A 15,350-nucleotide genomic window follows, 5' to 3' on the forward strand; every position below is an offset into this window, starting at 1 on the left:
TTACAGTTATACCAGGTTTTACTTCATATATTTCAAAGCTCTATTTTTAAGTGCATAAAGATTAAGATTTTTTATGTCCTCTTCATGATTTTTTTTTACTTTATCTTCATGAAATAATCCTTTATTCCTGGTAACATGCTTTTCTCTAAAATCTATTTTGCCTGATAGTAATATATAGTCACTCCAGCTTTGTTTTGATTCACATTATCATATCTTTTTATTTTTAACTTATTTTGTGTCTTTATATTTAAAGTAGGTTTCGTATAGATAGCATATAGTTGTATCATGCATTTTTATTCAATCTGACAACCTCAGTGTTTAGACCACTTTATTGAGAGTGTTTAGACCATTTATTTTTAGTGTGATTATTGATTGATATGGCTAGGATTATATAAACTGCCTTGTTATTTGCTTTTTGTTTGTCCTGTATGCCCTTTATTATCTTTCCTTCTTTTTCTGCTTTCTTTTGATTTGAGCATTTTAAAATTCAATTTTATCTCCTTTATTGGCTTACTAGCTGTAACTCTTTGTTATTTTTTAATGGTTGCTTTAGAGTTTGTAGTACACATTTTTAACTTATCACAGTCTACCTCTAAGTGATATTATAGTACTTCACATATAGTATCAGAAAGTTAAAACAGTATATTTCCATTTCTTCCCTCCTGGCCCTTGTGCTATTGTTATCATGCATTTTACTTCTACATGTCTTATTTTTTTATTTATCATTTATGTGCATGTCATAGTTTCCCCCTAGACTATAAGCTACTTGCAAATGGGATTCATATCTGTCAGTGTTGGCATTTAATTGGTGCTCAAAACACATTTCTTCAATGGATGCTAAAAGAGAAAGAGGAAGGTGGTGGCAAAACGGCTCTGCTGCTTACCAAGGTGAAGCCCGGGACTGGCCCGACCAATGTAGAAATACACAATGGCAGCAACACACATGTTGATCAAAGCATAGACCCACTGGATCACAAACATGATGACAAGAGACCCAATGGCCTGTGGAAACAGTAGGAAAGGCAAGTCACCTAATGGTTTATCACATTGTAGGCAAACCACAAGGCTAGTCCCTCTCATCAACCTTTGATCACTATAAAAGTCTACTTACTTGAAGTTCACTCATAATTTTTTTAAAAAACTCATTTAAGCAGATATTTGAGAAGATACCTTCTGAAAGTACCCTCTAATCAAAACTATCAATAAATAGTTATTCTTTCCTAGTTCACTGTCCTATTCCTCCCTAGAAGAAACAAAGTGAAATTATGCTAATTTGGTATACCTAGAAATTTAGTGACCAAGAGGTTATCAGAGATGATTATTTTACAAGTAACCCACTGATTAAAATCAATGCTGCACTAAATGTAATCTTGCCATTTGTAGTCTTGCCTAAATTCTAATATAACAGGTAGTTAAATGACATTGCTCCTGGTTAAGATTCTCCTCTTTCCTTCCCACAGCCCCAACCCTGAGATCACACATGTCTCCAATTCTCCTTGAATTATGTCACAAGGACAACTGAGATAAAAATGAAGCTACTCACCCCCAACAGGGAGACCCAGGGGTTGCATATGCGAGCGTAGAAAGAAGTAGTTCTGCTCTGGATATCTTGTTCCTGGAGCCTAGACTTTAGGAAGAAATCTAAAAAATAAATGAGCCAAATCCTTATTACCAATCTGTTACCAAATCCTCTTATATTTTTAGGAACAAATACTTATAAGCTCATCTTCTCAACCTAAAAGACAACCTCCACTCACTTCAACCATTGACTTTCTTGTGGTCTTAGTCAACTCATTCTCCTACTCTCTGATGTAACAAGTTTACAATCTCTCCTCTCAAAGGAGAACTTTCATATCCTCTCATCACCAAATCTACCAACCCACTTGCACCTGAACCTTCTCTTCTGCCTTCCCTCCTTGTCCAGTGGATGAACAGTCCCGGCTCCTGTGTAAGGTCCATCCTCTGCTTATGCTCTGCTTGAGGATTTTGCTTTTGCATCCTTGATTTTTCCATCCTATACTGAACCATTACCATCTATAATAATAAAAGCATAATATGCTAATTAGACCGGCTGTCTTCCAGATGGGGCTGCGAGGGAAGCCCGGCCCCGGGTGCCAGAGGGAAGCCGGTGCCAGCAGCTGGGGCAAGGAAGGCCTACTCTTGCACGAATTTAAATATAAATACCTCTAGTTAAACATAAATACCCTACACTGCAATTTCTCCCACTTAAGCAAATACCTTCTGGTCAACCCCTAGTTACTGCCCTATTCCTTTGTCTTCCTTATAGCAAAACTCCTCAAAAGAATTGCCTATACATTATTTACCTCCCATTATTTCCTCAACCCACTCGAAAGATTGTAAGATTCCACTAAAACTACTCTTTCTAAGTTGCCAATGACTTGATCTTTTCAAATTCAATGGTCAATTCCCAGTCCTCATCCTATGAGGCCTTTCAGACAGCATCTGACACATGTAATCACTTCCTGCTTATTGAAACACTTCCTTCTCTTGCTTTCTAGGATGCCTCATTCTCCCAGCTTTCCTTCTACCTCATTGACCACTTCTTCTTGGTCTTCTTTACTGGCTCACCTTCCAAACCCTAAATATTGTAATATCCCAACATTCATTCAGTCCTCAGCACTCCTTTTACCCCCATATATACTCACTCCTGGGATATCTCATCTAGTCCCATGGCTTTAAATACTATCTATATATTGATGATTCAAATTTACATCAACCTTGACCCTTGAACTAAAATTTTGAATATCTAGTTTTCTTCTCAATAGCTCCTCTTACATGGCTAACAAGCACCTCAAACCTTAGCATGGCTAATGCAAAAATCTATTCTCCCCAAGTCTTCTTCATCTGAATAAATGACACCACCATTCACTCAAATATCTATGATTCATCCTTGACTGCTCTTTTCTTCACACCTACATCTAGTCCATCAGTAGATCCTCTGACTTTACCATCAAATATATTCAGAATTTGACTATTCCTCACTGTACAATTCACTGCTCCATTAAAATGCCCTCTTCTCAGAGAGATCTTTCCTGACAAACTTCTCTGAAACAGTACACCCTCTCCCCACCTAGTCTCTCTCTTATCCCATAACCCCACCTTATTACTCATCATAGTACCTGACATTACAGTGTATATTTGTTTGTTTGTTTATGTACCTTCCCCTACTAGAACGCAAGCTCAATGATAGCAGAGACCCATGTCTATTCAGCATGTTCTCCGGCACCTTGAACAGCGCTTAGAATGTAGTAAATGTTCCATTCATGTGGTTAAATGAATGAGCAAACCATCCTAGCCCCCAGAGAAATCTTTATTCTCTCAACATCTGTCTTCCTTCATCATATGTTGCCAATTATTATATTTATCTTTTATACGTGAGGGCAAGGATTGTGTCTCTTCTATCTCTAAATGCCAAAACTAGACATTTAGAAGTTCATGTATAGGAAGTGCTCAAAAAAATGTCTCCCTATTAATTGTGGATTGAAATAAACTCTGCCAAGCATTATGATTGACTTGAATTGATGGCTCTGCTACTTTAAAAAAAAAGAAATAATACTGTTATACTTCCATTAATTAAATTGTATAACTTTAACATGTTCAATGCATGATTCATTTTTTTCAGCCATTGGCTTAGTGAAATACAGTTGCCTTCTTGGTTACTAAGAAAGAACACTATTGGTTAACAACTTAGATTTTTGCCTCTCTGAGATTTGCCAAATGTTAAGCTCACCTTTTCATACTTGATCTTGATCTTGCACAATATCAATTACAGTGTACCTAAGGGAATTGTGTGTGTGTGTGTGTGTGTGTGTGTGTGTGTGTATGTGTGCACGCTTTCTGAGAAGCTCAGGAGAAAGTAGTTAGGAAGGGGTGTGTCCTGCAGGCAAGGACAACACATCAGCAATGTGAGGGAGAACTCATGCAAGGATGCTCAATGACTTTGAATAGGTCTCACAGCACAGGCAAACAATATGGTTCAAAATCCTTCCAAATAACTAAAGGAATTTTTTTCTCTTGTTAAGGATTTTGCTGGAAGAAACAAGCCTTGTGGACTATTGGTGGAAGGGGACATTTTTCACATTAGAAATTCTAGAGCAGTGGTTCTCAACCTTCTGGCCCTTTAAATACAGTTCCTCATATTGTGACCCAACCATAAAATTATTTTCATTGCTACTTCATAACTGTAATGTTGCTACTGTTATGAATCGTAATGTAAATATCTGATATGCAGGATGGTCTTAGGCGACCCCTGTGAAAGGGTCGTTCGACCGCCAAAGGGGTCTCGACCCACAGGTTGAGAACCGCTGTTGTAGAGTAATGACCAGAAAGGCAACTTAACTTTTCAAGTTTTAGTTGCAAAACAAACAAACAAACAAAACTATGCATCAGGCACATCAAATATAGCCCTGACCGGTTTGGCTCAGTGGATAGAGCGTCGGCCTGCGGACTGAAGGGTCCCAGGTTCAATTCCGGTCAAGAACATGTACCTTGGTTGTGGGCACATCCCCAGTAGGGGGTGTGCAGGAAGCAGCTGAATCAATGTTTCTCTCTCATCGATGTTTCTAGCTCTCTATCCCTCTCCTTCTCCCTTCCTCTCTATAAAAAAAAAATCAATAAAATATATTTTTTTAAAAAGATATCAAATATAAAAACCATAGTAAAAATAACATTAAAGTGTCTTTTAAAATATAATGGTATGCCTAACAAATTCAATGTTCACAAAATCCATGCAGATATAAACACACTAAACATGAAGGGTGAAAACAATTATGTTAATTTTTAAAATCATGAATTTAAGTAATTTTATAGACATTAGGAATCTAAATATTAAACTATCTCTGTAAATGCACCTCATGTCTTTCTCAGAATACATAAGCACAGGTCTAGTCAGCATGTACAAACCGAGAATGTGCACAGATGCCGTCCACAATGATCCTGTTTCAAGTCCAGGTGGCCTTTTATCATGATAATGCAATTCTTTTAACTGCTTTCCAAATGCAGTACATTTCAGTTATTTCTAACTTGATTATGCAATTCCCCCAAATAGATTTACTAAGCCAGGGCAATTAAACAGGTTTATATTCCTTGTTACATCTTTCTAAAAAAAATTTTTTATTGATTTTTAGAGAGGAAGGGAGAGAGAGAGAGAAAGGAACATTGATTAGTTGCCTCCCACACACGCCCAAACTGGGGATCAAAACCACAACCTGGGCATGTAACCTGACCAGGAATTGAACCTGCCACCCTTTGATGTATGAGACGACCCTCTAACCAACCAAGCCACACTGGCCAGTGGTGCTCAGTGGTTGAGTATTGACCCATGAACCAAGAGGTCACCAGTTCAATTCCCGGTCAGGGCACATGCCCTGGTTGCGGGCTTAGTCCCCAGCAAGAGGCAGCTGATGGATGATGTTTCTCTCTCATCTTTCTCATCGATGTTTCTATCTCTCTATCCCTTTCCCTTCCACTCTCTCTAAAATCAAATATATATATGTATATGTATATGTATATGTATAGTATATAATAAAGAGGGACTATGCTAATTGACCCTCACACCATCACAAAGATGGTGGCACCCACAGCCAATAAGGAGGGAATATGCTAATTGACTGCCCCACCCTCAAAGATGGCAGCACCCACAGCCACAAGATGGCTGGCAGGGGAGGGCAGTTGTGGGAGATCAGGCCAGCAGGGGAGGGCAGTTGGGGGCAACCGGGCCAGCAGGGGAGTGGTTAGGCATCGATCAGGCTGGCAGGGGAGTGGTTAGGGGGTGATCAGGCTGGCAGGCAGAAGCAGTTAGGGGGAATCAGGCAGGCAGGCAGGTGAGCGATTGGGAGCCAGCCGTCCTGGATTGTGAGAGGGATGTCCAACTGCTGGTTTACGCCTGATCCCACAGGGATCGGCAGCAGGACATCCCCCAAGGGGTCCCAGATTGGAGAGGGTGCAGGCTGGGCTGAGGGACACCCCTCCCCCAGCACACAAATTTCGTGCACCGGGCCTCTAGAGTGTGTGTGTGTGTGTGTGTGTGTGTGTGTATTAACAATGCCTAATGCTGAGCTTAGATGAGACAATCTGTGTTAATTGCTTCTCTTAGTGTCAAAAACATGGGGCATGCTCAATAAATGCTGCCTATTTTTAGTTACAAACATTATTTAACACTTAAAAATAAAAGTTGGTTTGTTGAGTGGACAATATATGAGTCTAGGAATTGATTTTTCAAATGTAAACTACATATTCATCTCTTCTGACCTCTGCTTAATATAATCTGGATTCTGACCTTCCTGTTTTTAAAAATAATATGCTTTAGAAGGTATGCTTTTATCAGTTGTGTTTGTCTGAATAATTGTTTCCTTCTGCGGCACTGTTGTTCAAATGTTTTTTATTTCCATTTAATCAGACCCTTTTTATCTCTGATGACGTCTTTAATAGTCAGTAATATTTCTCTTGCACAGATGTTATAAATAAGGAATCCGTGGCTATATAAGGCATAAAATACAGCCCCAAGTTAATTTTGGGGGCCCATTTGCTCTCAATAGCATTTACTCAGTAGCAATTTGATTCTTGTTATTTCATGGCATCTGGTTTGTCACAGATTAGGTTCTTATGACAGTTTACACTTTCTATTCTACTGATCAATGTTTAAATTTTTTAGACAATATTTGTTCAAATGTTCATCAATTTCACCAGCTTTTACTGAGTGTTTGTTGGGTGCCATGTGTAGTGTGCTGTGTGGGAATGCTGTGATGAATACAAGGTGGAAAGACATGTTTTATGACTAAAAGAAGCTCACAGTCTAAAGGCACAGGAATGAAACTAGTATTTCTTTTCCTTAAGACAGACAGATGAGCGGAGCTGAAGACAAACGTATAAACACATGTGACCTGAATGTGTAAGACAATGTGATAATTATTTATACTTCCTGTATGAATCAAATGTTATGCTTGCACAGCAGGGGGACCAGGTAATCCTTCTCAGAGGGCATAAAAATGGGTGTGAAAAGTCAGATGGATTTTAAACATGAAGTCAGAGTTTTCCAGATGGAGAAGGGGGAGGTGAAGCAATTTGAGGAGGCAGAACAGCATACGCCAAGGCAGGAAGGAATGAAGAACATGACGTGCTTAGGGCACCAGTCTGGGTGGATCCACAAGTAAGTGCATGAGTTGTCATGAGGAAAGTGGCCAGGAAGGTAGGTCCGGATTATAAAGAACCTTGAAGATCACACCAAGGATCTTGGACTGTCTATGGAAGGCATTAGATTCTGGTGAAGGTTTTTAACTAAGAGACACAAGATGAGAGTTTTATTTCAGAAACATCATTCAGTGGACAATAATGAGAAGGAGAAGCAGGATATGGGGAAATCTGGGGGCAGAAGACTGATTGGGAGACTTAACAAGAGCCTGGGTGCTAGATGATGAGGGTCTATATACCAAGGCAAAGCAGCAAGGACGGAGGAGAGGGAGTGGTCAGTAGCTATGATATTTCTCAACTGGGCGACTGGGTAGCAACCACTGCAGCGATTAAACATGGCAAGCTGGCTGTAAGTCTCTCCTGAAAACCCAGTGAGAAGACAGAAAAGGAATTAAATAGGTATAAATCCACAGACACAAGGAGAATGAGAGAGGAAAGATAAAAACAGGTCTTAGAAGATGAAAAGGTGACAGAGGAGCAGTAACAGACTGTGCCGAGCAGAGGGGACCAACTCTAGAGCCTGAGGGGAGGTGCTGGTAAGAAGCAGCCCAATGCACCCCCCAGACTCCAGCGAAGTTCAGGACCAGGAAGTATCATGTCCCTGGGAAGAGGTAAGGTGCAGGGGGTTAGTCGTAAAACTACTTATGAAACAGTTGGGCCCTAACTGGTTTTGCTCAGTGGTTAGAGTGTAAGCCTGCAGACTGAAGGGTCGCTGGTTTGATTCCAGTCAAGGGCTTGTACCTCGGTTGTAGGCTTGATCCCTGGCCCTCTTCCAGGTGGGGCGTGTGCAAGGAGGCAGCCAATTGAGCAGGAGGCAACCAATCAATGTGTCTCTCTCACATCCATGTTTCTCTCCATCTCTCCCCCTCCCTTCCATTCTCTCTAAAAAATCAATGGGGAAAATATCCTCAGGTGAGGATTAACAACAAAAAGAAACAGGTGGACACGGAGGCCCTCTGCCCAGTGGTAACAACTCCTTCTTTGCCTGATCCCCTTCCCAGGGGGGATTTCCTCCAAAGAAATCAAACCACAGAGTGCCTACACTCAGGACACCAGGCACAGCAAAGAGTAGGGAAATTGGGCTAGAAACTGGGGAATTAAATGAAAGCTTATATCCTAAACAGTGGGGAGCCCCCAACTCCCTTACCTTACCTTGCTCCCTGATTGCAAGCAGCCATCAGGGTGACCCTCAGGCAAGAGATTAAGTGACTCTTCTGCGGAGGAACTGAGGAGCCCCAGAGGAACCCTTTAGAGCAGTGGTTCTCAACCTTGGCTGCACATTAGAATCACCTGGGAATCTTTTTAAAATCCTGATTTCTGGGTCTCATCCTCCGGAAATTCTGTTTCTTTTTTACTAATGTGGCCCCACCCCATAACAAAGAAACAGAATTTCCAGAGGATGAGGCCCAGAAATCAGGATTTTAAAAAGATTCTCAGGTGATTCTAGTGTGCAGCCAAGGTTGAGAACCACTGCTCTAGAAGATAGTTACAGGTGAGTCCTCTGTGAAGAAGCCAGTTTATTCCCTAATCATCCTACAGCGAGGTTCCCAAGGAACAAGCCCTGCCCAGTGTGCTTTTTAGGGCTTCACTTCTAAGTATGAGCAGAGATAAGAAGATCAACAGACATGTTAGTGAAGCGGCTAATAAGAGAGAGAGATCAAGCCAAAGAGAAAAGGATCTAACACAGGACAGACAGTAAAAGGAGCAGAAAAGACTTTAAAGGGAGAATAAGTACTATTACCAGAAAGATAAGATAAACCATTTTTACCCATGAAACAAGAATAAAGTGATGCTCATTTTTTTTTAAGGGACAAGGACGAATTAGGTTACACCCAAGAGCTCTTGGAAATTGAAACCAGGACAATTGTGGCATAGCCCGAATGTTGCCACCCAATCTCCTCTTCTTCCTTAGGAAAATAACTACACAATGTCATGTGAAGCAGCAATATGACCAGCCAAAAAGACATTTCCCAGCCTTCCTCTGGGAATAGCTGGGAGGGCTACCGAATCAAGCTCAGGGCTATGCAGCCAGGGACAACACTCACAATTACATGTCAGAGCAGCCCAATGGAGCCATCACTGCTGCAGGCCCCAAGGTCTAGACAGAGCAGCCTGCCTGCCCATGGACCCTGAAAGCCCTGGATGCTGGAAGCAGGACTGTAGGCCTCCTGCAGCTACCATCTGCTTCCAGAGAGTTCCTCAAAGTCCCCATTTCTTTGGATTTCCAGTTCCCATTATAAGGAGGGCTTATGCGGTTAGCAGAGTTTGGGTCTTGTGCCTGAACTCTGGCTGCAGGAGAGGTTGGAAAACTGACATCTGACATTTTGTTTTGAGTGTGAAAGGCTTGCTTTGCCTCCCACCAAGACTCATAACATTGGAAATTCTTCAAACATAGGGAGGTCACTCAGTGTTAGGGAGGCAAAAAAAAAAAAAAAAAAAAAACAACAACAACAAACAACAAAAAAACAACAACAGCAAAAGTCTACTATAATATTGTATCGAAGAAATCTCTTCTACCCTGGATCCAAGACAGCAGCCTGCAGCAGGCCTAGGACAGCAGCCTAGAGTGGAACAGTCAGTCAGTCCAAGCAGAACAGTAGAGCAGCCGTGGGCCAGAGGAGAAAACAGATGGATATGACAGATTTCTGAAGAATTCGAGCATTTGGAAAACAACATGGAGAGGCATTTGACCTATCTGTCAGAGCATTTAGAGAATAATTGATGAGCCCCCAAAAAAGCAAATTTTAAAAATGCAATTATTAACTCCAGGAAACAGAAAATGTTGGACAAAAAAGGACATGTAATCATAGTAGGGTATATGGCTCAGAGGTAAGCAATATTTACTTAATTATGATAATATGAATACTAGATATTAAGCTAATCAAAACAGTGATGTAATTACACAGGGACATTGAATGAGACATCAGAGGGGTATACATGAGTTAAATCTTCATTTACCATAACGGGAAGTCAAAAGATGATATCTGAAACTGACATAGCAGGAAGTAGTAATAGCCCTGGCCAGGTGGCCTAATTGGTTGAACAACATCCTGTACACCAAAAAGGTGGTGGGTTTGATTCCCAGTCAGGGAATACCTAGGTTGTGGGTTCAATCCCCAGTTGGGGCGCATACAGGAGGCAACCGATGGATGTTTCTCTCTCTCTCTTTCTCTCAAATCAATAAAAAACATATCCTCCCATGAGGATTTTCTAAAACTAGCAATACAAATATATTATTTAGCAACATTAAGGTTAACAGAAGAAGCACCTTTTTGCTTGAAAGTGGGATTTTCCGGGGGTGAGACCAGGGGATGGAGAAGGATAAAGGGGACACAGAAGAGAGGAAACTATGTTTTGTTATATGACTTTTAACTCCACTTGGCTTATTAAACTATATGATTTCTAAAATTTTAATAACGTTCCTACCTCACACCGATGAGGAGGTAAGGAAGAGAAAGTAGGTGTGTGGGAGAATGTAAAGCGTTTATTCTTAGACATGTCCTTCTATGTCCCGGGGGTTTGCTCCTCTCTGCCCGCCGGGCTATCGGGCTATACAGATCTCAGGGGCAGGGCAATGGGAAGGGAAGTACTCGGCTTCAAATCCAGGCACACCCGGGTGCCACGTCCAGCTGCGCAAAGTATCAGCGCTGAGACTCCTCTGTGACTCACAGGGCCTCAGGGTCTTCCTTGGTGAAATGGGAAATGCTAGTATCTGTTCTTACATGCAATAACACTTGTCAGGCACCTAAAATCCGGAAGACTCAAAACGTATACATTCCCTCTCAGAATTCCTCAGGCTCTGTAAGCCTCTCCTTGAGAGTCTCTCTCGGGGTCTCTGTATTTGCCAATTTGAGAAAGCAAAGAAAAGCTGTGCTCCTTTCGCCACCTTCCCCATCCCCTCTTGCCCGTTTGGGGATATTTATCTTCCACAGACAAAACATACTGAGTTTTTGCCAGGCAGTTTGTCATAACACATTTCCACTGCTCTTGGAAAAAGAAATCGGTTTCATTCACGTTGGCCTTATACTTCAGCTAATTTTTGAGTAAAATAAAAATGATATTCAATTACTAGCCATGGCTCCCACATATAGGAGTAGGTAGAAATTTCTGTCTAAAATCAACAGAGTAGAATTACAAATTCAGCTGATACTTGAAGATAACTTTTAAAATAAATATAAAATACAATTCACAAAGACTTTAAAGTGAGCTGGCTAAAGAGGGTTATGCTAACCGGGTAGGTGAGGCAACCAGTAGTCACCCCAAATTAGGAGGCCCCAGGATGATTTCAAGGCGCTCACCTTCTCCACTTGGCCTTGGCTGGTTACTCAGCTCAGGGACAAGTTGTTCTCCACGCGCTCCCGCAGGCTGAGCCCTTTCCCTCCTGGCACCCTGCTTGTTCCAGCAGAACTCCTGCTCCGCCCAGACGGCAGTGGGCAAGCTGTCAGGGCCTTCTGTGGGGAAGGAGGTTGGCGACTTGAGGTCCAAGAGGAAGCTATCTTGCAGGGTTTGCTTGGTGGCCTTCTTGCATTTCCCCCTCAGATGCTCTGGGATCCTGTTGCTCTCTCCTGGCCTGGTCTGGCTGCTCTCAAGCTTCCTGGATAGCTGCAGGAGCTGATCCATGTCTTTGGTGAATTCTAGCAGAGTGCCCTCAGAGAGGCTTCGGGCAGCGCCCTTGGAGCCATACCCGGGAGCCTTTTCCAACAGCAGGTGCTCGGAGCAGAGGAGAGCTTCCATGTCCTGCCTGTGCACTGGCTCAGGCACCTGGGGGTGGCTTCCGGGAACCATGGACAGGGAGAAGTAAGAGTAATCCACCGCGATGTATGTCAGCATGAAGTTAATGGTGACAATGGGAGCCAGAACATTCACCTGACCCACAAGGACAAAGGCCATGGTCACCAAGCTGGTCAGGCAGATGGCAGCTATGGGGGTTTTATTTGGCCCTTTCTGCAAAAACAAAAATAACATGCAGGACTATGAAATTTCAGAAGAAAATCCCATTATCGGATAGAAACACAGCTTATGAGGGCTCAGCCACTTCTCCCATGTAACCCTTGGTGTGTTCATCTACAAGCTTGGGATAACATCCAACCCATGGAATTACTGTGGGGTCAGAGCTAATGCAGCTACAATGCTTGACATGGCACTGACACACAGTAGGCTCCTAACACAGCATGGGTATTAGTTGTATTAGTAACTATTAATTGGGGCATTAGTTTAGAACTTGGACTTCCCAAGTGTTTCTCCTTCTATCTTTCATTGGGTTCTAACACCAACTTTGGAAATCAAAGAGATGGAAAGTTGATTGTTTCCAGACGACAGCGGAGAAAATGACTCCAGGGGAGTGGCAGACCCTAGAAGACACAGCAGAATCATTGGCAGCTGGGGCCAACACATCTGTTATTAATGGAGGTGGGTAGGGTGACCTTCAGGACAGGAGTGGAAAATATGTGCTAACTCCATATAATCTGTTACTCCGCAGGAGACATTCATCACAGAAACAGACATCGTTCTTGGGCCAAAAACAATAGTTAGTTCGCAGTCCTCATCTTCCTTGACCTAAGAACTACATTAGACCCAGCTGGTCACTCTCTGGTCTTTGAAAGACTCTCTTCATCTCACTTCTCTTGATTCATCTCCCTCCTCACTGACCGCTCCTTCTGTCTCCACTGCAGCTCCTCCACAGCAGCCCAGGCTCCGTCCTCAGACCCCTTCTCTTGTCTCTCTACACTCCCTTCCTAGGTCATCCCAACGGGGCTCGTGGCTTTAAATACCAGCTTTATGCTCTCAACTCCCAAATCTGAATCTCTAGCCTAAAATGTTCCCCTAAATCCAGACTTAAATATTCAACTGTCTACTCAACATTTCCAGTTGATTCCTAACAGGATTTCAAACCTAATATGTCCAAAATCAAATTGTTGTCCCCCCCAATCTCCTGACGCTCAAATCTACTCCTTCTGCAGTCTTTATCTCAGCAAATGGCAATTCCATCCTTCCAGTTGCTCAGTCAAGGAAAATTCTTGATGCCTCTTCTCATTTTCTCATTCTGCATCAACAAATATTATAAATATTTACCCTCAGGATTTACACAGGATCTAACCACTGCTCTCCCCTCCTTTACTGATAGCACTCTGGAATGTGAAGGGCAGGCATATAATTCACTTCTGGTTCCCACCTGGAAACCTCCCATGGGTTCCTCCAGGTGTGTTCCCCTTATTGAGGGCTGGGATAGATAGTGACCTTGGAAGTCACAGGATGAGGATGGCAAGGTCATCATCAGCCTGAGTCTCTGAGGACAGAGCTTCTGTTGACCTGAAATACCTTCCCTGGTACTTTAGAGTAAAATTCTAAAAAAAAAAAAAAAAGGAAGAAGAGTAAAAATATACTTTTATTGTTTTTAAGAATTATTTTTTGGTACACCTACAATTGCTTAGCATATTCTAACAATAAAACTACTAAGAATAAACTAAATCATCAGAAACTAAAAAAAAAAACTTAAAAGGAGAGTCTTAGGTGTGCTGACGGACAGACTAGTGGCCCAGGTCAGGACTTTGATAACATGGGTTGTAAAGAGACAAAATAGACAAACTTCTGTTCACCAAAAGTCACCATAAAGCAAGCCATGGAATAGGGAAAGATATTTGTAAAACATACAGAAGTTGGAAAAAGTAGTTGTACTACAAATAATACAATAATCTACACTAATAAAAGAGAAACATGGTAATTGGCGTACGACCGGTACCCTTCCCATTGGCTAATCACCGGCAATATGCAAATTAGCTGTCAGCAAAGATGGCGGTTAACCGCCAACCAAGATGGCGGCTAATTTGCATATTGCCGGCAGGATGGGGCAGCGCCATCGTGCCTGCCCCTTCGCCATCCAGGCCTGCTATCTGTGACCTGGATGGCGGGCGACCCAACCCAGGGCTGGCGGGGCGTGACCGCAGCTGTCCCCTACTGGCCAAGACCCCAAACAGCTCTCCCACCAGCAGACCGGGGCTGGCCTGGCGGCTTCGGCTTCCGCCCACAGTCACGCCCCCCAGACCCGCTGCTGCCAGCAGACCAAGGCTGGGGAGGCAGAGGCCCCCAACCCGCTCCCTGGCAGACTGGGGCTGGCGGGTTGCCAGGGACCCGCATTCCCGCGGGCAGACCCAGGCTGGCGCGTCCGCCTGCAGTCACGCCCCCAACCTGTGAGAGCGGGGAGAGGGTGGGGGGAGGGGGCGATCGCCCTCACTCACGCCCCCAACCCGCTGGCAGACCGGGTCTGGCGGATTGCCCTGGACCCGCATTCCCCTGTGTGCACCTGCCCGTGGGGTCACAGCCGCGGTCACGGAGCAGGAAAGGGCGGCCTGCAGCCAGCCCCTGTGTGTACCTGCCCATGGGATCGCAGCAGCGATCATGGAGCAGGAAAGGGCGGCCTGCAGCCAGCCCCTGTGTGCACCTGCCCGTGGGATCGCAGCCCCGATCATGGAGCAGGAAAGGGCGGCCTGCAGCCAGCCCCTGTGTGCACCTGCCCGTGGGATCGCAGCCCCGATCATGGAGCAGGAAAGGGCGGTCTGCAGCCAGCCCCTGTGTGCACCTGCCCGTGGGATCGCAGCCACGATCAAGAGCATGAAAGGGCGGCCTGCAGCCAGCCCCTGTGTGCACCTGCCTGTGGGATCGCAGCCCCGATCATGGAGCAGGAAAAGGCGGCCTGCAGCCAGCCCCTGTGTGCACCTGCCTGTGGGATCGCAGCAGCGATCACGGAGCATGAAAGGGCGGCCTGCAGCCAGCCCCTGTGTGCACCTGCCCGTGGGATCGCAGCCCCGATCATGGAGCAGGAAAAGGCGGCCTGCAGCCAGCCCCTGTGTGCACCTGCCTATGGGATCGCAGCAGCGATCACGGAGCAGGAAAGGGCGGTCTGCAGGCAGTCCCTGTGTGCACCTGCCTGTGGGATCGCAGCAGCGATCACGGAGCAGGAAAGGGCGGTCTGCAGGCAGTCCCTGTGTGCACCTGCCCGTGGGATGCAGCAGCAATCACGGAGCAGGAAAGGGCGGCCTGCAGCCAGCCCCCCTGTGTGCCTTTCCCTAGGTAGCCCTGGGGATCCCACAGTAGGGAAGGGCGCTCCACCCTGGCCACAGCTCAGGGGAGAGTACAACATGCAG

General features: G+C 44.3%; 1 protein-coding gene across 1 annotated transcript in view; it reads right to left on the reverse strand.

Annotated features, from left to right (window-relative positions):
* Nucleotides 1–15,350, reverse strand: part of SLC12A8 (solute carrier family 12 member 8) — a 142,445-nt gene that overhangs the window by 9,236 nt on the left and 117,859 nt on the right. Inside the window, exons 9-11 of the mRNA XM_070403583.1 lie at nt 11,508–12,153; nt 1,544–1,641; nt 885–1,002 (exon numbers count right to left, since the gene is read on the reverse strand). Of these exons, the coding sequence (XP_070259684.1) occupies nt 885–1,002; nt 1,544–1,641; nt 11,508–12,153 (862 nt within the window). The remainder of the gene's footprint in view (nt 1–884; nt 1,003–1,543; nt 1,642–11,507; nt 12,154–15,350) is intronic.

This window comes from Myotis yumanensis, unplaced genomic scaffold, assembly GCF_028538775.1.
Source record: "Myotis yumanensis isolate MYYU_CA2020_CCGP unplaced genomic scaffold, mMyoYum1.0.hap1 SCAF_2, whole genome shotgun sequence".
In the NCBI taxonomy this organism is placed as follows: Eukaryota; Metazoa; Chordata; class Mammalia; order Chiroptera; family Vespertilionidae; genus Myotis; species Myotis yumanensis.